Raw genomic sequence first — 21,800 nt, 5'->3', positions numbered from 1 at the left:
AAGCATGGAGAAGAGGAATCACAGTATACTGTAGGCCTTATTTAAATAAATATTATTCAATAATTAATGAGTTCGAGAATTATCTCTATTTCTACCTCCTAAAGCCAACCGTCGGCTTGGTGTTTCCTTTGCCCTTTATTATTAATTATTGAATAATATTTATTTAAATAAGGCCTACAGTATACTGTGATTCCTCTTCTCCATGCTTATGGAAGAGCTGCATCCATTTGGTCAACAATCAAACTCATTGCTTTGCCCTCAATAATATGAGTAATGTAGATATTCTGAATTCAATTTGAACTCAAAAAAGCTTCAGCTACTTTTAAGTTGCGCAACGTCAGGCCGTTTTTAAGCTTCGGCCAACTTAGTTTTTTCGGTGTGTTCCGCACCATTGGCTGTAGTTAAGGCGCCGTCTGTTTTTTTTGGGCCGATTCAACATGTAGAATCAGTGTTGGGCTGTCAGTGAGAGAGAGAACTCTGATTGGCTGTTCAGTTTGGCGACGCATCAGCGCTAGTTCTTTGCCGTCGGTTTGGTGTGTCCCTACCTTAGGACTCACTGTTCATCTCTGTGTGAAAGATAAAGACTCATTCAGTGGTCTGCATTCATTCTGCGTAATTTAGGGGGGAGGTTGTCCTCTGGTCGGCCACTGGAGGCAGGCAACAGGTTGAGGCTCGGGCCTGGGACCGGAGCAGGGATTGGAAACAGTCTGTGATGCTCCAGCTCTCCTGCCGACTGGGTGTGGGCCTCTGAACCCATCTTAAAAGCTTTGAGCTGGAGGTGATTTTCCACCTCCCCCTGACCCACCAGGGATCCGAGCCGCTGCACACTGAGGGGCAGGTCACCCGTGCTGGAGGCCTTTTCTGTTGGCTGCACACTTCCAGTTTTGAGGACCTCTTTTCCATTCTTGGAAGTCGTATGCTGGGGCTTGCTTGGTAATTTGGACTCGGGTTCTTCGGTGAGAGGAACCCCGTCAAAGGAGAAGATGCGCTCTCTGCGACTACGACCATCGAGCAACGTAGGGGAGAGAACAGGACCGGGGGAGGGCAAGGAGGACTTCTCATCCTGCTCCTTCACACTATATGGAGGAGTGGTAACCTCAAATGTGTTATGGAACTGAGAGTAGTCCACCCTGAAGAATCCCTCCTCCAGCGACATGACGGGTAGGAAGCGGTGACCCCACAGCACCTCATCCTCTGTGTAAGATGTTCGTGCCTGGCACGTCATGCCTGAAAGGGAAGCCATGGATTAATTTTACAATGGAGAGACATAAACTGAATAGATGAATATAAAACAAGCCATTGGTCATGAACCCTGAAAGCAATGTTTAAAAAGGCTTGATTCAGGTTTGGATTTTTATTTTATTTTTTGCATAAAATGGACCTCATTAAAAAAATAAAAATAAAAATAAAAATTGTATTTAGAGGTATGGTGGCTGGAGTCAATGGAAAGAAATTGAAAGGCTTTTCTGCTTTTTCTGACTTATTCTGCTAATGACAGAATGCTAAAAATTATTGGCTTGACATTATGGTATTTTAAATGTACAACTTAGACTTTTCCCATTTACCCCAATTTAAATCTGCATGTAAACTCTTTTACTGCTCATGTTGTCCCACATGGAAAGAACCTATATGAGGATATATGCGCATATATGAAACCTATATGCAGTTTATATGCACATACCTATGCTGCATATATACAGCATATATGCACATATATGATAATATATGCTGCATATATGTGTATATATGCCACATATAGGCAAAATTGAGGTGCATATATGTGCATATACAGGCCATATAGGTCTCCTGTATTGCTTCTTTATATCCACATATAAGCCCTATATGTACATACAAGATATGTCTCCTATGTAGCTCATGGCAGGATGGTCATTTTGTAGCTCATATCTCACTTTGGCAACTGTCATACATGATGCCTAGCTCAGATAGGCACATCTATCAATTCGAAGCTCACGGAGCTGAGAAGATCAAAAAGATAAATTGTTGTTTTTTTTCTGTTCAGTTTTTTGTCTTATTTTTGTTCTTGTACTATTTGATTGTTCTTAAGTAAATAAATAATGTAAATTTCTACATTTTGGGGTTTTATTTATGTTGCCTACACTGTAAAAAAAAGTGTAATTTTACAGGTAATGGTCTGTATTTTTTTTTACAGAATTTTACCGTTTTGTCATTACACGGTGAATGCCTGTTATTTTACAGATATTTGCTGTAATTTAAAGGTCCACTATTAAATTTACAGGTAATTGCTTGTATTTTGGTTTTACATCAATTTTATGTTTTTTAAAAGGAACTTGTCTGTATTTTTACAAAGTAATATTTTACAGATTTTTTCTGTGAAATTAGAAAACAAAGAAAAGAAGGTATAACTGCAGAAATCTGCATCTATTCAATATGTTGTCCTTACAGATTATTAAGCATGTGGGGGTTAAAGTGAGTTTTTTTAAGGTTAAATCAGAGGTGGAAAGAGTACTGAAAATTTGTACTCAAGTACAAGTACCGTTACATTGCTGAAACAATACTCAATTACAAGTAAAAGTACTGGTGTAAAAAAAGTACTTGAGTAAAAGTACAAATTACTCTTCTCAAAAACTACTCAGAGTACTAGTTACTAGTTACTTTTTTAGCTGGCGATAGTTAATGCATTACCAATAAATATTCAACCAAATCATAGATTTATGTAGAAAATAGCTACTTTTAACACGTTTTTACCTTATTGTCGAAGGACATTAATTAGTGGTCATGATACTGGAATTTCTAACTTCAATATGACACCTTGAAATATGTCAGTATTCAGTAGGCCTAGCCTATCATTTTTAATACCATCGGGTAAACTACCACATACTAAATATTTTAATATCTACATTTTTGTCCATCCATTTTGTCAAGGCAATCATTATTTTCAAGCATCGAAAAGCACAACACTCATTGTAACAGTAATCTATTTGAATGGAAAATTTTAATTCAAGTCTTCTGAAGAGACACCTCCACTTTATATGGTGAGATTTTAATTTAGGCTTTTGTTTACATATTTAAACATTGATCAATAACCCTTACAGTAATCTTACTTAAATATTTACTCAGTGTATTTGTCTTTACAATAGGGTAACGTTAACTGTTGCAATAGCTCACACACAGCACAAGGAAGCTTGATTTCAAGCTGAATTTAATTTGCAAAAAAGACTAGATTTTTCATAACTTTTGACAACGTTTAATTCAAGAGCATGGAGAGATTGGAGCTGGACGTCATTTGAGTCTGCAGTGAGAACCACTTGGAGAGATTCGCGATTGCACATGATATGACACAGTCCGAGAGCGCACACTCAATATCCGAGTCCAGTTCATTCGTATATTTGAGAGCTCGCGTCCAGTTTTCTGCGATTACATGAATGTGCCCTCGTGTTATAATATTGCACTCGTGACATTTGCCATTAAAATATGCCATAGAAACTTGCCGGTATTAATAAAATTATGCGTAATAATAGGCCTACCTGCAATCCCGCGCTGAGAGGAGGCGGGTGTGTCAAACTCGCTGTCGTTGAGATGAGAGAATGAGAACGCGCAGCTGGTATCGTATCGGTGTATAGGCCAAAATGAGTATTAACAGATATTTCAGTATTGATATGTATCAAAATATAGATATTTTGACAATACTACTATGTAGATTGTTGTTTCTCCAAACTTTCAGTCCAGCCATTAATCACTCTGAGCTCCTCGCCTCCTACACTTATGATCAGCTCTTCAAAACCTGCGACTGCGGCGGCTTTAATTCAGTCCAAATATCAGGGGTTTTATTGGTCCGTTTACGATCGAATATTTTTATTGGCCAATTCAAATTGTACTCAGTAACGAAATGTGATTTTACAAGGAGCGAAGTAGATTACTTAGTTTAATATGTAGCCTACTTGAGTACAAGTAAAATTACAGATTTAAAAATATACTCAAAAAAGTACAAGTACCCAAAAAAACGACTTAATTACAGTAACGTGAGTAGTTGTAATTCGTTACTTCCACCTCTGGGTTAAATAATAGTATTTGTACATACAGTAGCCTACCCTACATAGGCTACAGTAGACCTGTATTGAATTCTTTTTTATTGCATAGGCTATAGTCTTTTAATCTTGTCTTGCAAAATAGATGCTCATTTTGATCATTATTTCATTGTCTTATTCTCCCATAATTTCATGTATATTTTATTAATATTTTTCCAAATCTCCGTTGCTGCACATTCAGGGCTTTGTGTGTGTGTGTGTGTGTGTGTGTGTGTGCGCGCGCGCGCGAGAGAGTAGGGGGAGGCTGCAGACCTGGAGCCGGTAGATCTACGCCCCAGGCAGTTTTACCCAAGAAGTCCTCGCTGCAGCCTAGTAGCACGATGACGTAGTTGGATGATCCAATACGTATTGGATAGGAGGTTCGGATCATTTTGCTGACTCTCTTGTTCGATCTCGTTCATCAAAATGAATGAATCTTTTTTCGAGTCATTTCGTTCATTTAAGGGGCTTTAAATGTTATACTTTTAACTGGCAAATTCCCCGAACACATCCACCTACGCAATCTTGATCATATTCTGAATTAAGAAATCATTATAATGCAGTCAAAAATAATTTACAGGGAACATACATAATTTACTTTACCTTCCGAGTCTTTCGTTCATTTGTCACGTTCATGAACATAATTCGCATGCGCTGGTCTTAGGTGAGATGACGTTCTAACCTGTGTAGTAGCCTACTGATAAATAGTAATAATAAGTAATTATTGATGAATAAGTAATTATTTACATAAATGTGATGCTTTCCTCTCTCTCTACATACATGCAAAATAGTTAATTTTACAACATTTTAAATCACATGATTTTAAACCTAAATGTGATGGATTTATTGCGTGTATACAGAACATTTTAAAATAAAGCATTTTATTTTATTCAGGTCATTTGCTGTTGAGTGAAAGCAAGAAATAATAACAGCTAAACTAAATCTTGTCAGAAAAAAAAAGTTCTTAATGATATTTTTCCACAGTGCTCTGTACATAAGGTCCCTTAAAATACGGAATCGTCCCGTATTTACAAGTAAGATGATGCGTCCCGTATCAAATCAATAAGGGACGGGATTTGTCCCGTATTTTTCATTAGGCCCACACATAGTTGAATACAAACATAAGGATTTTGCAGTATGGATAATACTAATAGCAAATATAAAAATATCAATTTCACAATTAGTAGAGAAGCTCATTGCATGATTGCATTTTAGCGTCTTTGTTTCTATAGCGACGGAGTTTTATATACAAAAATAAAAAAAACCTGAATTTAAGTTTAATATACAAACTGATCACAGCAGTCAGATCACGCAGTTGTCACTCAAGTGATCATTTATATTTAACTTAAATTCAGGTTTTTTTATTTTTTTTATTTGTACAGACCAAAACGCACCATCGCGCATGCGCGTCCAGTACGTATTGAATCATCCAACTACGTCATCGTGCTACAGGCTGCAGCGAGGGGTGTCTCGTTTTACGCCCCAGCAGTTTTACGCCCCTGCTGTTCCAGATGCGTCCAGTAGGGGGAGCCTGTACAGCGACACGAATTGAAGTATATTAAATAATCTGCTAAAGTTATTGTTGTTTAGCAACATAGACTGTAAAAAAAAATTCATTTATTATTTATAAACGATTAGCTTGATAGAGCTAGGTAGATATCAATTCATTTCTATCAATGGATGGCCTATAATTTATTTCGAGAGACAAAAAGTTCTGGACAGTCAGGTTGATGTTCTGTCTGGCTTAAACTTAGCTAAGTAACCACGTGTAAGTTTAGCTGCCCCTAGTCTTCTCTACTCACTTTCAAAATTAACTTTCTTTTGAATTTTCTTTTGTTGCCTGTCTTTATCTTGCGTGAGATGGCCTCTTCTGGTAAGACTGTTTACTCCTTTCTGGTTTGAGTTTCTTATTGAAAATGAGATGATCTAACTATCTAATTTATATCTAAATATACATTTTTCTTAAAATAGCTTACTGATCTGGACTAAAATGTAGGCTGTGTGCACTTAATGCAGGATATATCATACTCTGTCTTTACCAAGTTCTCTTTAACTTGCATGCGTGTTTGCTTTTGCTACTTAAGGAAATGAAAATCTCCCTCTTTCTCTCTAAACTTGTATAAACTATAAACACCCATCTCTTTTTTTAACTGCATTCCAAACCAATAGCTTCTCTAGTAATTAAATGACTTACAGAGACATACATGGACATGTTTTTAATGTAATTTTCAATTTTCTCTACACAGTCCATCATCAGTGGCCAAAAGAAAAGTGTCTTGACACTTTTTCCAAAAGTGTTCCACCAACAAGTGCCTGTGCCGTTGTACTTTGAAGATCAGGAGCAAATTGATGCAATCCACACTGACCTGACATAAATTCTGGGCAGCACACCCACACACACTGTGACAAGATCAAATTCACCATGGATGTCCTTTTTACATTTTTTTAATGTTTAATTTTTTTATTATGAAATACACAGATATGTTACTCAAATTAAAAAGCCAGTTTGTGTTCTCGTAACACTTTCTTTTATGTGGTCTGTGACTCTTATAGGGGGTCTACAGTGATTCTGCAGGGTCTCCAATAAGTCTTATAGTTTATCTCAGTTGCTTTGGTGCATTTCTCAGATCACAACTGAAATCACATCATCTTGTCACTGGTGCACATCATAAAAGCAATTTCTCATTCTTTTATACTTTATACAAATTGCAAATGCTTTGGTACATTCATGCAAGAATTGATAATGTACAACTGTCTGCTGTTTCCTACATTATCAACTCTTTATGTCATGTTGATCAAAATATAGGCCTATTATACTATTTCTCTGTTGAATTGTCATAGTCCTCAAAACATAATAGGCATTAGTTCCTTGCATAAGTCATTAAATGCAAAATGGTTGAGTTGTCATAAACTGTTAAGCATGTTTTCAATACATTTCTATTATACTTTATTTTGTAAATGTGTCCTGAATTGATGAATTGCAGAGGTGTATTTAGAATTTCACTAATGGAAATAATGAATTGATAAATTAGGAAGCAGCAAGGCAATTCATAATCAATTGCATGAATTTACCAAAGCATTGGCAATTTGTTCAAAAGTAGTTATGAGAATTTCAGTAGTGATCTGAGAAATGTCCCAAAAAATGAAGGATTCAGGAATTTTATTCAAAATTTAACAGTGAGTCCTGCTGCTTGTGAATCTGACAAGACCAAATTCACCATGGATGTCCTTTTTACATTTTTTTCAATATTTAAATGTTTTTTATCAGTGAGCAGAAGCACTTTGACAGGAGGATAGAAAAAAAGTTAAAGAAGAGTGGCAAGCCATAGGGGAGTCATCTACAGGAGTCATCATAATTCATAAATGGTGTTGATAAATAATGTTTTTGTGAACAACAATATTGTCTCTTTCTTCTAAATGGCCCTCGGAATTTTAGAAAAGAGTTAAATTGTGTTTGTCTTCATAAAATGCTATAGGACACTGTTGTGTAGCTGTATGATGACCAATAGTAAATAGTACAGCAGATATTTAATCAAGGATCCATATGATTACACGGTGCTGTATGTCTAATGGGCTAAATATGGTTAATATCTAAATGTAACTTTATATAAATTCACAACAACATATTTCACTCAGTCTCCTGTATATAAAAACATACAGTGAATATTCTATATTCAATATTCAATTAACTATTCTACAGCAGGTCATATATAAATATTCTACAGTAGGTCATATATCATTACTTGTCATCTGATCCACCTGTGTGCATTATTAATTTTTTAATTCACAAAAATAGTCTTCTGTAGGCTGAATAAAACAAACAGTCATCTGTAGGCTGAGTGAAGCGAGTGAAGCCCAACTGAATATCTACAGATATTTTAATCCATAGTGCAGATCTACACTGTAACGTTTATATTTAAATTAACAAAAAACACAAAATTGGGCAAAGTCTATGAACGGGACGGTTATTAATGTGTAAGTTTTAAACGTCGATTTAATGGTGTTATTTCGCAGTATATCCCCCTACTGGACGCATATGGAACAGCAGGGGCGTAAAACTGCCATGGGGCGTAGATCTACCGGCTCCAAGTCTGCAGCCTCCCCATATAGGCGCGCAATGACGCAGATTCAAATTCGCCGCCATTACGTTTCCGTACGATCACTGATCTATATAATGTCATTGGTTTGGATTCTTCGGAAATAACACCCTTTTCAGTGAGCCTGGTTCATCACAGCGGACATCATCCCAACCGATCACCGGCTGAGGTAAGAGTCTGCATGTGAACGATATTTTATATTACATTTGTGTTAAGTTTACGTTACAGTTTTCAAGCTAACGTTAGCATTTTAAATGATGTTCAGTTAACTGGCAAGAGCTGGAGGCAAAACACTGAAAATGTAGCATGCATCTTTACATTTTCCATCTGTTTTAAGAAAGATCAGTTGAACCCACACCTCAAAAGACCTAAAACAAGCTTTCGTAGACTTGTTATACATAAAGTCCGTTTAATTGTGTATAAAATCTTTGTTAATACGCGATAGTATCTGTCAGTAAATCAATCTCTTAAATGGCGGGACATTTTGAAACACTAGTGTCTGGAAGCTGAAAACTCTTCTCTTAAAAAATAGTAACCACGTTTTTGGCGGATTTTTATTACCATTTTTAATAACCACAGTTATACTACAAATAGGCCTAATGTTACCAAGTTTGTTTTTTTGTTAAACCATAGTTAATTTTCATAAGGGTTAACGTGGCTATCAAGACCGTTAAGAAAACGAATTCAGAAAATACTGTACTTGTTGATGATACAGGAAAACACATGAGGCTAGAATATGAACACCACATGATAAATTGCATATTCTGGCTGCATGCTTGCCAACACGTAGCTATAGAATGCATACAGTATATGTGCATATATTAGGCTTATAAAGTCAGTTGAGGTTTTGCATTGTCCCAGTGGAACATATTCTGACGTGTAAATGTAATACTGAGTTGTAAAAAAAACATTTTTTTGTGTGATTTCAGGTCAAGTGGAAAGCAGAATGATCATGGCAAACAAGGTATGGGAAGAAGTAATTTAAAATATTGTAATGGCCGAGTCTTCTGATTCCATATGATTGCACTAAAAGTGGCAGAAAATTTAATTTGTTTTATACTATATTTTCCCATGTGAATATTCATTTGATCCTTGTGAGGCCACTGGAGCTCCACAAGGTTTGGTTTTGCTACAGTAAGACCACAATTGTGTTAGATTCCACCCATCTATTTTTTTTTATTTTTTTATTTTTATTGTAACTAGGCTCTGTCATTTAGAAACATGGCTTTTCCTATCACTTAATGACATATATCTCTACCTTTCATTCCAGCCAGAGGATCTGACGGTTGCTGCTCGCATCTCAGCCTACCTGATGGAAAATTCTTGCTGGATGAATGACCTTCACCTTCAATTCAACCTTGCCAAGACAAAACTGCTTATGGTTTCACTTTCAGCCAAACCATACTTGCTGCTGATTTGCCTTATACAACACCAGAAAGATCCGGCCCTTCCTATCGGAGCCACACAACTCCTTGTCTAAGCTCTTGTTCTATCCAGACTGGACTATTGTAATGCTCTCCTGGCAGGCCTTCCAGCATCAGTCAAACCTCTGCAACTGATCCAGATGCTGCAGCAAGACCTAAACTCACTGCTTCAGATCTATGTGTCTCCAGAAGCTTTTGTTCTGCAAGTGAACGGCGCCTTGTGGTGCCATCATCCCAAAGAGACACAAAATCACTTTCATTGACCTTTACCTGGACTGTTCCCTGCTGGTGGGATGACCTGCCCAACTCAACACATTTTCAAGAAACTGCTAAAGAAGATCCATCTTTTCATAAACACTTGACCCAATAATACTAAATCTTTGTTTTAATAATAAATAAGTAAACTTGTGTACTGTGCTACACTAACTGGGACTTGTCACTGCACTTGTTGCTTCTATTGTTCTCTTAATTTTTCACTTTGGATAAAGTTTAATTGTAAATGTGTAAAATAAGTTATATTAGAGTATAAAGGCATACAGCAATTGCCCTTTAATGTAGATATTTTTACATGTTCTAAATTATATACTAAGATTGTATTTCCTATCATTCACATATCTTGATGTTCAGTGTTTGTTTAATGAGTAATACTGTAAATGTGCAGGTATTCTGTACTTATACGTTTAATTAATTTAACAGAAATTGACTGTACATTTGCTATTATTAAGTATTTAATTAGAGGTTGGTCAAAGTTGTGAAATTGTAAATGCAAAAATTAAAACTGTAAATATACAAACTTTGTATTTGAATTTATGTACTTAATGCATTTTTATACATAAATTCATAGTTATTATACACAGAAAAACTATATATTAAAAGATAATTACTGTAGATAGACAGCATTATTATAAAATAACTTTATAAAACCCTAAATTTACAGTTTAACTTGAAAGTTAAATGTTTTTTTTAATGTAATTTGACATCATTTATCCGTTTTTCCACGGTTTAATAAGCCATTATCAACAGTAATGTACTGTAATTTAATTAATTTTGACTGTAAAGTCAATTCTGTATTTTCACGGTTTTTGCCTGTAATTTTGTGAAATGGTTATTTGCTGTAATTTAACGGAATCCGTCTGGAAACTTTGCTGCCAGAGATTTACCGTTTGTATACGGGATTTTTTTTTTTTACAGTGTAGGCCTAGTAGCTATGGATTTTAATAATTTTACTACTATATAGGTAAACATATAGGTGCATATATAGGTGAACATATAGGTGCATATATAGGTGAACATATAGGTGCATATAGGTGAACATATAGGTGCATATATAGGTGAACATATAGGTGCATATATAGGTGAACATATAGGTGCATATATGTACATATAATATAGGAAACCGGCCAATTTTATATATGTCACATATATTAAAAACCTATATCTAAACCTATATTAAAACATATATGTTTATATAGGTTATTTCCATGTGGGGTGCTCATGTCTGTGTTTTTGAGGTCAAAATTGGAGAAAACTTGAATTTGAAAAACTTTCAGATTTCATGAAAAGGCACTAAGGCAGTTTTCTTTGTCTGGATTTAGGAATAAACAGATTTTTGATAGTTACCAACGTATTGTTGTGCAAAAAAAAAAAAAAAAGGTGTACCATGCCGTGCCATCATGTAGTGTGACCAAGAAAAAGCCTTTCTATTGTATTGTATCATTTTATTCCCATCTTATATGCAACATCCACTTGCAAAGTGAAGAAAAATAGGCTTGTTACTCAGAGTAAACATGGCAAGTTAAACGGGTCAAGCTGAAAGTAAGATTGTATTTCTTTCTCAGAACACTTTTTTTTGAGAATGTATGATACTGATAATGTATGATACTAACCTGTAGTTTCCACAATGCCTTCTAGGATGACGACAATCTCAAACTGCTCGTTCATGAGGGAACGCTGAGACAGGTCGAAAAATGGGCTATTGGAATTGATCTCATGACATATTGTGAGGGGTGAGACAAGAAAGAGTTGGTCAGCACCCGTTCCAAATCCTACATCCAGTTCCCGCTGATCCAATGGAAGAAACTCTCCCTCAGGGGTTTGACGAGACTAAAGCAAACACAGGGTGAGATAAGCGGTTAGGACATTGACACATTCACAATTTCTCTTTCATATACTGTACTAGCATTTGTACTATTACATTTAATTTTGGCATTCACCTTTTTCACATTCATTGGCATTCACTCAGGATTTTTCAGATAAAGATCCCAGCCTGTGGTGCTCAGGGGTGAACTAAAAATTAATTGTGCCCGTTAATAGTGATGTTTATTTGCACATGCTGCCTGTGCTTTTGTAGCCCTGGATTCATTGAAGGAATTATACAAATCAGGTAACAGCACAAAGTCTAAACACAGTTTGCATGATGCAATTGCCCAAATATTGCGGGTTGATTCTCTTTGCTAGGTTGTGCAGGATGTAGTAAATTACCATGATCTGGTTTACTTTTCGGGGACTGTATAAACATTGTATAAATTTTAAAATATTGCTGATCACTTACAAAGCACTAAATGGTTTAGTTCCCCAGTACTTGAGCGAGCTCTTAACGCATTATAGTCCTTCACGTCTATTGCGATCTCAAAATTCCAGCCAGTTGACAATACATAGAATATCAAAATTGACTGCTGGCGGTAGATCCTTTTCCTATTTAGCACCAAAACTTTGGAACAATCTTCCTAACATTGTCCAGGAAGCAGACGCACTCTGTCAGTTCAAATCTATACTAAAAACACATCTCTTTGGCCTAGAGATGTGTTATACACATAACACATTATAGACTTCTATAATTCAATGTTAGGCTGCATAGTTTAGGTCAGCCGGAACCGGGAACACTCCCCATAAATCCTGATGTACTTGTTACATCATAAGAAGGATGGTGTCTACGCTAATATTATTCTCTCTGTTTATCCGAGGTTTATCGCAGTCCACCGGATCCAGGCCGTATCCAGATCTGATGAAGGACCTGTGCCTGGACACGATGACAACGTCAACCAGTCCCTCCCCTCTTTCCTGAAGTCAGCCAGATCCCGGCCGTATCCAGATCAGATGGTGGACCTGCACCTGGACTCATCCATGACGCATCCCTGAAGTGCCAGCCTCATCAGCCCTGTGAAGGCCTCATCGACACGACAGCCATCAGCACTGATCCTCAACAAACTCGTCCCCATACCGGCATGATGACTCCGACCTCCAACCAGATGGAACTGGATAAATATTCTGAATGTTCTGATCCAATCTGACTTCTGACCTGTAACGCTGCCTGGATCATAATCCTATACTGTTCGCTCATTGGCCAGAGGAGAACTGGCCCCCGACTGAGCCTGGGTTCTCCCAAGGTTTTAAAGGTGACTTGTCTGTATGATATCTGCAATCCAGGTACCTGAATCACTAATTCCTGTGTTAAAAAAAATCTGTTAAATCAGCCTAGGATGGTTTGCTGATATTAGCTGGTCTCTTAGCCTGGCCAGGCAGAGGTCTTGTGGATATTTTTCACCTGGTCAGGAGACCATCTGGCCAGCAAATGTCTTTTAAAGTTTAAATACAATTATTTAAATTAAATGTTAAATTAAATATCTTAAGACTACAAATATTCCATGTAGACACAGTTAATATGAGGTCTTAAAACTGAATGCGTAATATTGCAGTGCTGTTTAAAAGATTTTTTGTTTAAGTATAATATAATAGTGACAGCTGTGTCCTGTAGTGTGACATGTCAACACCAACTCGCAGACAAAGCTGTGCAAAATTACACGAAATGGACCACTGGTCTTTATTTCTAATATGGACAGATATCTAAATGCATAACAAAACCTTTTAAAGGGCATCTTCAGTCAACAACCACGGTTTGTTAATCTACCTTTACACATAGCCTTGTGTTTCCATATTAACATTAGAGATTGGCAGTGAAGTCAGCAGGGTTGGCTGCCTGTGCCGAAGGACACAGATGGTGAACAGACTGAGAGCTCCAATCCCAGGAAAAGAGTGTAAGCTTTCACAAGTATAGATGCAGTGCCAATGTCACACATGCGCGCGCACACACACACACACACACATGTTGTTGTTTTTTTTCTATGTTTTATGGGGACTTTCCATAGACATAATGATTTTTATACTGTACAAACTGTATATTCTATCCCCTTACACTAACCCTACCCCTTAACCTACCCATTACAGAAAACTTTCTGCATTTTTACATTTTCAAAAAAAACATCACTTTTTTTTATTTACATGCTGTTTTCCTTATGGGGACAAAATAAAATGTCATTTTGATGACATTTGACATAAAATTTTATCCCCATAATGTAGGGTTTAACCAGGCCACACCCACACACACATTCTTATTTTAAGCGAACTGTTAAACACAAGTACAAAACCAAAGAGGAACACAATGTTTCATCTGCTGGTGTGATAAAGGTAGCGGTGATAAATTATAAACATCTGCTGACAGTCCCTGACTGTTGCTGAAACTAGTGTGGATTGCACATCCCACATATGCAAACCAAAAACACACATCAGAATGTCATCATTTTATTTTTTAAGATCTTTTAATGTTTTTTTGTATGTTTGTTTTGTTTTTTGCAAATTCAATTTTGTGATAGATATTCTGTCCAAAAAAGATGAAAAGGTTTAACTTTAGAAGAATACCACACAAACTCATTGCCAAGACTAAAGCTACTGAAGTCTTGTGAAATTTCGCAGAAACAGAAAGAGTTCAAACAGAAAACAAAATTAGGCTACGGTAAGGCTACAACAAGACACTTTTAACATGCCTTTTTTAAAAGCGAGGCTGCCAAGGGAGGTAAGACAGCACCCTGGAGTTCAGGAGAAACTGAAGTTCAGGGGTAAGGAGCTATGAGACTAATATTCCCTTCCTGACAGTCCCTGGTGATATTTAATCACTCCTGTCAAATCCCTCTGCCTGAGTGAGATGCTATAAAGCCCCGCCATTCTAACCATGTAACTCTGGCGCAGTTTGATTTCACCATCGTCTTCGCATACAAAAGTTCACAGGATTTTCCTTCAAATATCCATAGAAAGAAACACATCAAAACTCACAGAGCACAGCATGCAGTTGCCAATTTAGACAGATGAGTGCAAGAGATGTTTTTGTGTGTTGCATGCACCTCAAATGAACTTCTTTGACCTGAGGGAAATCTTTAAATTTCAATGACTGTTTGAAAATACTTTCACGAGTTCACACTTATAGCCTACAATTAGGGGGAATAAAGTTTAATGCGTATTTGGCATGCTGTCTGGAGGGAGGGCTCCGAGCTCGAAGTTCGGCCCGAACCCAGAGTACCCCCCCGTATGTAAGTGGTTAGGACTAGAAGTGTGGAGAAGGGGTGGTGGAGGGATGCTGCTAAACTGTCAATGAATTGAGGTGAGACTGCTGAATATATATATATACACCTCTTATCATTGATTGCTGAGTGCTCTCCACTCTTGTTAATTATCTCAACATGCTCCTCCCGAACTTAGTTAATAAAACATAATTTAATTTCCATAAAGTTGTCATTAGAAATCATTATCTTCTTGAGGTGCTCTTAAGACATTCGTCTAGTTAATCTTCTCAGACATTAGCCATAGAAAACAGTAAAAGAAAAAAAAAGAGATTGTACATTTTAGAGGCGGGACAGAGTGCTTACACTGCAGGTCACTCTGAGAGTAATAGATGGGCTGCTGTTTTTTTTCCCCTAGCGTTCTGCATAGGACATTTACAGACAAAGGGCGGAACAGAAGGGAGGAAGGCTTATGAAGTCAACCATCCGTCATCCTGTGCTCACTGCATTGCGCCTGCTGTGGGGTGGTGAAAGCCATGTGTCAATCATGCTCTTCTTTAAGAACACAGCACAAAAGCCCTCCTCTACACTTCTACTCTGATCAGTCCCTTACAGTCTTACAGTCTTTCTTGTAACAATTCCATGAGCTCATATTTTCTTTGCCCTGTCCCCCATATGTTCACTAACTCTTATGTCATTCTCACTGAGGAAGTGCTGGTGAAATCTGTCATATGGAGATTATCCATATAGAAATATAGATGTATAGAAATAGAAAGACACAACATTTGCCAATAAGGTAACAAAATAAACAATTTAATTTTAGGGTAAAATAATTAAAGATATATTCTTTGAAAACAAGTTAATATTTGAATTTCCAATGGCATCAATTTTCTATGGCAAATAGTAGGCCTAGATTTTTTTACTGAAAAACAAAACTGAAATATACATTACAAATTTGTTTTATTTTGCATTGTCCAAATTCACAGATTCTTCAGTTTATTTTTATTTTTTTGTATTATGTGTTTTATATTGAAATCAATTCCAAATACAATTAAAGGATGACATATATGGCAAAAGATGGCAGTGACATAACTTTAATTGTTTTTTTTAAAAGTATTTGCTTAAGACGTGTGATTAGTGAGTGAGTGAGTGAGTGTGTGTGTGTGTGTGTGTGTGTGTGTGTGTGTGTGTGTGTGTGTGTGTGTGTGTTTTAAGCAACATAAGAACATCTCTGCCCTTTCAGTGTTCACGCAATGTGACCTTGGACCTTACAAAGTGTTACCGTGACATTTTATGCTGCATTTCAAAGATATACACCGTCAGTGATGCCGCGTTATATTTCTGACGTATGGTCGGTACTCCGAATTCAAGCGCTCGCGCTATTTCTGACAAGGGACAAACAGGTTGGCATTTTGCATTAATGGTCCGGTCGCTTCAATGTGTCTGATATAGACAGTCTCTGGCTGTTATAGCGTTGTAGACACGCAGTGTAAGGAAAAAAATAGGAAATAAAAAGCACGATGGAATGGTGCCAGAGAGGCCGTATCAAATACAGTAGGCTAGTATACAGCAAATTTAAAAAATACAGTAAGTCTCTGTATGTGGTGTACTTGACGAAAATTCCCATGATGCAATGGGAATCACAGTCATTTACTGTAAAGAGAAATAGCAGGATAATACTGGGTGATTTAAAGTAAATAACTGTAGAAATTACTGAAAAGTCTAACAGTGTATATATTTGAAATGTACAGCATAAAATGTCACGGTAACACTTTTTCAGCAAACTTATGTCAAAATATATTAGAACCCAGTGATATTACACTGGATGCTCCGGTGCGTCACAACAAATCTATCCACTGACATCTAGTCAGACATCTATCTGAGTGTCTGACTAGATGTGAGGACATCTATCCACTGTCTTGGATCGCGCCGTTCGTGTCTGGCCCGGGGTAGTGACGAAATTCACTTCACAGAGAAAGAGACCAGCAAGCAAGGTAAAAAACATTCTGTGTGTTTTGACAGGTTTGTGCACTTTACCATGGTAAACTGCGCTAACATTTCATTATACAGACTTTGTTAGATTATTGAATTGTCGAGTTAAAATACGCCAACGAGCAACGCTTAGTTTGCATTAACATTAAATTAACTAATGTGAAATTCTATGTTGGTTGTATCTAATGTTGGCCTACTGATGAGAAAATAACATTGTCTGTTAGCTAACAAGTTTTATGGCTAGCGGCCACCTTTCTAGTTTTAGCATTAGTTTGCAAACTATAACATATTATAGTTTTTTTTTAAATGGAATTTAATATTTACTGCAATTTTTGTAACCTGTGTTTAAAGGCAACTTCAACAAAGCGCCAATTCGCGCCAGTGACTTCTAGCAATTCCTGAGGTAGGCCTAGCTTTTTTTGATAGATTTTGACATAAGTTTGCTGAAATGATTAGCAATATGTGATAAGTGCTTTGGAGCCACTGGTGCAGACTAGGTAGCATACAATATCTTATAAAATCTCTATAAAATTGGCCAACTTTATATCAAATAAGTGACCTTTGCATCATGTCTAACATTATATTTATTACACAGCAAATGAACCAATCAGAAGATGGACCATTTTCTATGTTCAGTCTCACCAGATTAAACATATCCAGGTAAGCACTGCAGTAAAACTCTCACTAAATCATTCATACCAAATTTAGTATTCTAAACAACTTAAGTTCATATTTTTGCATTATTTTGATATTTTATTAGGCAGAAGACTCTCTACCATTGCAGTCCCACCTGACCAGGAAGGTCTAATATCAGCGCACAGGTGGGTTATCTACTGTAGGAAGCAAAATGATCATCACACAATGATTTCTTGCATGTGTCTTACAGTGTATTTGTCTCAAACAGGTACCCCCTCACTAAAGACAAGCTGAAATGGACTAAATCATCGATTTCAGTCTTTCTCTCTATGGATCTCAGCATTTTTAGACAGAATTTAGGATATGTAAGTATTAAAATTTAATCTGACATCATTTTAATTTAGTTCATCTGAAATGTTTGAAAATGCTATTGACAAAAATATGTTTACAAATATATATTCTTAAGTTATAGTAAAAATAATAATAAAAATGTAAAAAAAAGGAGGTTAAAAATAATTTGACACTAATATGGAATTTTCGCCTCCCTCTCTCTCTCTCTCTCTCTCTCTCTTTCTCTCTCTCTCTCTCTCTCTCTCTCTCTCTCTCTGTTTTATATAGTGTTGGAACCGGGATCTCCTCTGAAGGACTGAGTACATGATTTGTGTTTGTGGACAGACCAGGGAACATTCTGATGTTGTCAGTCAAGTTCTGAACAGGAACCAATCTTTGGAGAAGTTAATTTATTCGCAAAGGTGGACAAAAACATTGTGTTGGCTTTTTAAAGATTATTTTGATGATGACTTTTACTCCTATGCTGTGTAAAAGATGGAGAAGTAGACAGTCAGACTTTGATAATGATAAGAAATGTCTCCTGAGCATCAAAGAGACTTCTTTCAAAAACATTAAGACACTTAAATACTTCTTTTGGCCACCAGTGTACATAAATCCAACAAATTTTTGGAAATAAGTGAAATTATTTTGAAGGTGGGGTTATGTGTCATGTATTGTGAAAAGAACTGTGCTTTGTCCTGTGTTGGATATTTCCTTTTTGACTGCTTAAAAATGTATTTACATTCTTCAGTTTTATGAATGTAATGGTTGATATTCCATTATAATAATTGTATAAGCTAAACAACCAATGACTCTACATTCATTTTGTCAAATGCTAATGTTTTGTTTTGGATTTTATGTATGTTTTTTAACAATGTGTGCAGTGAAGGACAGCACATAATGTGTTAATTTAACACGTTTACACATCTTTGTGGTAACCTTTCTGACATATTTACTTTGTTAAAATCATTAACACAATGAAAGAGTTAAAATTAACACAAAAAAACATTGTCCCTAAACTCACCCATTAATGTGTGAAAATTACTGTAACATAATTTCCAGCATTGGCAGACTGTTTATTTTGTGATAGCCTATATGAAATGTTTTTTAAAAAAAAGAAGGTATTTTGTAATAATTGATTTGTATGTCAGTAGTTCTTATGTGGGATAAAAAATAAAATTAATCCTATATCAAAATTATGAAATCTAATTCATATAGTATAAATAAAAAATAATTACAGTGGTACTGATTAGCTTGGTTTTTACAGTAATGCACTGTATTACACAATTACAGTAGGCCTATACCATGTAGTTACGTAAAACTGAAATATGGTAATGGTACTGTAAATCTTAATTACTTTTAGTATTTACTGTTACAGTTACAACCCCTTGAAATGTCAGTGTTGCAATCTGCTCGTTAAAACCCAGGATCTAATAGCTGACTGACAGTTTACAGAGCAGAAGGAAATGTGCTTTGTCTCCAAGAAGCACTCTTACGCAAGGCTTCCTGTGGGAATCCATATAATCAGAAAGGGAATGTGTCCAATTAATGTATGCACGCCACAGCTCTTTGCTCTGAGAGCAAACACGATTTCTGATGAGATCGGATTGCATTACATTAGGGGTGCAAACAAGCAATGGCCAAATTTACAGTATGACGAGCTTTGCTTAAAATCGATGCGAGCTCCCCTCCCCATATGTCACGAGAAGCTTAAAAACATCCAATATTGCTCTTCCCAGAGAGGACCAGTGAGTTAACTAGGCTACATTCACCAGAACGCCAGTAACTAAATTTCTTGCCGGATATTTTCCCTACAGCATTGTTGCGAGATTCGACTTTGTGCTCTTAAAACCTGTGCGCAAACACACACATCACACCATCCACATGGGCTCTATTGATATTTCAGTAGGTATTTGCCACAGAAAGCACTACCTTGATGAGCTTGCACCTGATCTGCGCCGACACCATGTGGCTATTCCTGAGATTCCCGACCCTAAACATGAGGCAGAGCTTCCCGTCCCGTTGTGAGATGACCGCGTCCTGGCTGAACATGAGCGTCTCTGCGCGTTTCTTGGGCTGAGACATCTTAATGAACATACAGCCGATGAGAAACGCGTCCACGATCGAGCCCAGCAGTGACTGGAACAGGAAAAGTATGATGCCCTCTGGGCACTTCTCCGTTATATATCTGTACCCGTAGCCTATAGTCGCCTCAGTCTCGATGAAGAACAGAAAAGCGGAGGGAAAGTTGTAAACGTTGGCGACGCACGGGGTGTATGAGTCGTCGTGGCCGTGACCGAGGTCCCCACGGATGTACGCGATGATCCACCACATAGATGCCATGATGAGCCACGCGACCGTGTACGTTAAGAGGAAAATGAGCAGGTTCCAGCGCCACTTGAGGTCCACAAGCGTGGTGAAGAGGTCGGAGATGTACCTGCTGGTCTCCCCCCCAAGGTTACCGTGCTGGACGTTGCAGCGCCCGTTTTTCTCCACGAACCGCTGGCGCTTTCTTTTGGCCGGGGCAGAAAAGGACATGGTCCGGTTGGTGTTCACCACTTGATAATCTTCGCCGAATTTTCGTCTGATCGCAGACATGATGCTCGATCCACAACAGTTAGAATAAACACGCTAGAAGGGTGTCTTCCACACGTTCATCGCTCCACAGATCGACAACTTCACTTGCAGCCTTTCAGTTCAGATTATTTAACTGATATCCTCAAATTAATAAAATGTGTGGACGCGCAAAAAGTAGCTCAAAAACAGAGCAAGTGCTCCCGTGTCTTTCCCGCAACTTCTCTCAGTGTGGAGATGTATAGTGTATATGAACTGCGGCACTAAATCTGAACTGACGCGCGCTTCTTCTGCCTATACGCTGAGAGAGGGAGGCAGAGGTTGGGCAAATGCGCTCGTGTGTGTGTGTCAGTGTGTGTGGGTTCAAATCACTGAGCAGCAGTAGTATAGTGAGGAGAAAGGGGTCGTATATCTCTCGAGAGGGAGACTCGAGCGCGCTTTTGTCTGCTGTGGAATACTAGCATATAGTGCCATCTGCTGAGAACATATTGATCATAATATCCGCTCAAGGTCATCTAATAGGCTATAAGAGCTGTTTATCAAAATCTAATTTAAACCCAAAGTTACCAATTATCAAATACTCGAGGTAATTAAGCGATGTCAAAATATACATTAAAATAGGCCTATTCATGAAAAATTGTGAAAAGCTATTGGCTAGAAGTTTAGGGTAAATTAGGGCTCGACCACCGATGGTGAGAGGACCCTATTGTTTTTGCTCCGTTTCTTCTTCTTCTTCTTCTTCTTCTTCTTCTCCAAAGTGAATCGCTTTTTAGAGGGCCTTAACATGCTCGAAAACTCATGAAACTTTGCACACGCTTCAGAAGTGGTGAAAATTTACGTGTGATATGGTTTTCAAAATTGGGGGGGGGGGGGGGGGGGGGGGGGGGGGGGCAAATTCGGTAAATTATTGCCCCCACATTTTGCCCCGGCTCTAGGTTTCACGTACAGGTATGAAATTTGGTACATACATGTAATGACCCAATACCTACAAAAAAGTCTCTTGGAGCATAGCCCTAAACACAACAGGAAGTCATCTATTTTGAACTTCCTCCTAGATTTTGTGCATTTTTCGTAATTTCCTGATGTTGTACTTTAACAAACTCCTCCTACAGTTTTGATCTGATCCTCTTCAAATTTGGTGAGTGTAATCTTAAGGCCTTTACTAAAGGCGCCGGGTGGCGGTGGCAGGGGTGCGAGGGCCCTTTTCATCGCTGCTTGCAGCTTTAATTTTGTTTGTATTTCTGAACGATACGTCTTATTATGCTTGTTTCTGCAAAACACAATATACAAACACTTTCATGTTCTTATCCTGTACTTCTTAATTAATTATTTTTCTCAAAACTTTCAATTTTAGTCTATCCAAAAGAACAA

The 21,800-nt window shown here is 37.3% G+C and overlaps 1 protein-coding gene and 2 long non-coding RNA genes across 5 annotated transcripts; 2 read left to right on the top strand and 1 right to left on the bottom strand.

Annotated features, from left to right (window-relative positions):
* Positions 1 to 292: 292 nt before the first annotated feature.
* On the bottom strand, positions 293 to 20,767 carry kcnj19b (potassium inwardly rectifying channel subfamily J member 19b; the record flags this gene model as incomplete). Of its 3 annotated transcripts, XM_084135682.1 has the most annotated exons (3): positions 19,788 to 20,767; positions 11,454 to 11,670; positions 293 to 1,227 (listed from the first exon to the last, which is right to left on the bottom strand). In XM_084135682.1, exons 1-3 carry the CDS (start codon positions 20,451 to 20,453, stop codon positions 590 to 592), a joined length of 1,521 nt encoding a protein of 506 aa, XP_083991808.1. In that variant the 5' UTR covers positions 20,454 to 20,767. The 3 variants fall into 3 exon arrangements, with proteins under 3 accessions (XP_083991808.1, XP_083991810.1, XP_083991809.1); XM_084135684.1 differs by lacking the exon at positions 11,454 to 11,670 and having other exon boundaries at positions 1,159 to 1,227; XM_084135683.1 differs by lacking the exon at positions 293 to 1,227 and having other exon boundaries at positions 11,449 to 11,670.
* LOC311096492 lies at positions 8,190 to 10,256 on the top strand. The gene is made up of 3 exons (XR_014609045.1): positions 8,190 to 8,312; positions 9,073 to 9,107; positions 9,414 to 10,256. It is a non-coding gene; the product is annotated as an uncharacterized lncRNA (long non-coding RNA).
* LOC311096493 lies at positions 16,823 to 17,549 on the top strand. The gene is made up of 3 exons (XR_014609046.1): positions 16,823 to 16,891; positions 17,241 to 17,292; positions 17,485 to 17,549. It is a non-coding gene; the product is annotated as an uncharacterized lncRNA (long non-coding RNA).
* Positions 20,768 to 21,800: the final 1,033 nt, after the last annotated feature.

The sequence above is a fragment of the Abramis brama genome (genome assembly GCF_963993115.1).
Source record: "Abramis brama genome assembly, chromosome: 14".
NCBI classification, from domain to species: Eukaryota; Metazoa; Chordata; class Actinopteri; order Cypriniformes; family Leuciscidae; genus Abramis; species Abramis brama.
The sequence above is the reverse complement of the archived record's forward strand: the minus strand, read 5'-3'. Positions and strand labels throughout refer to the sequence as shown.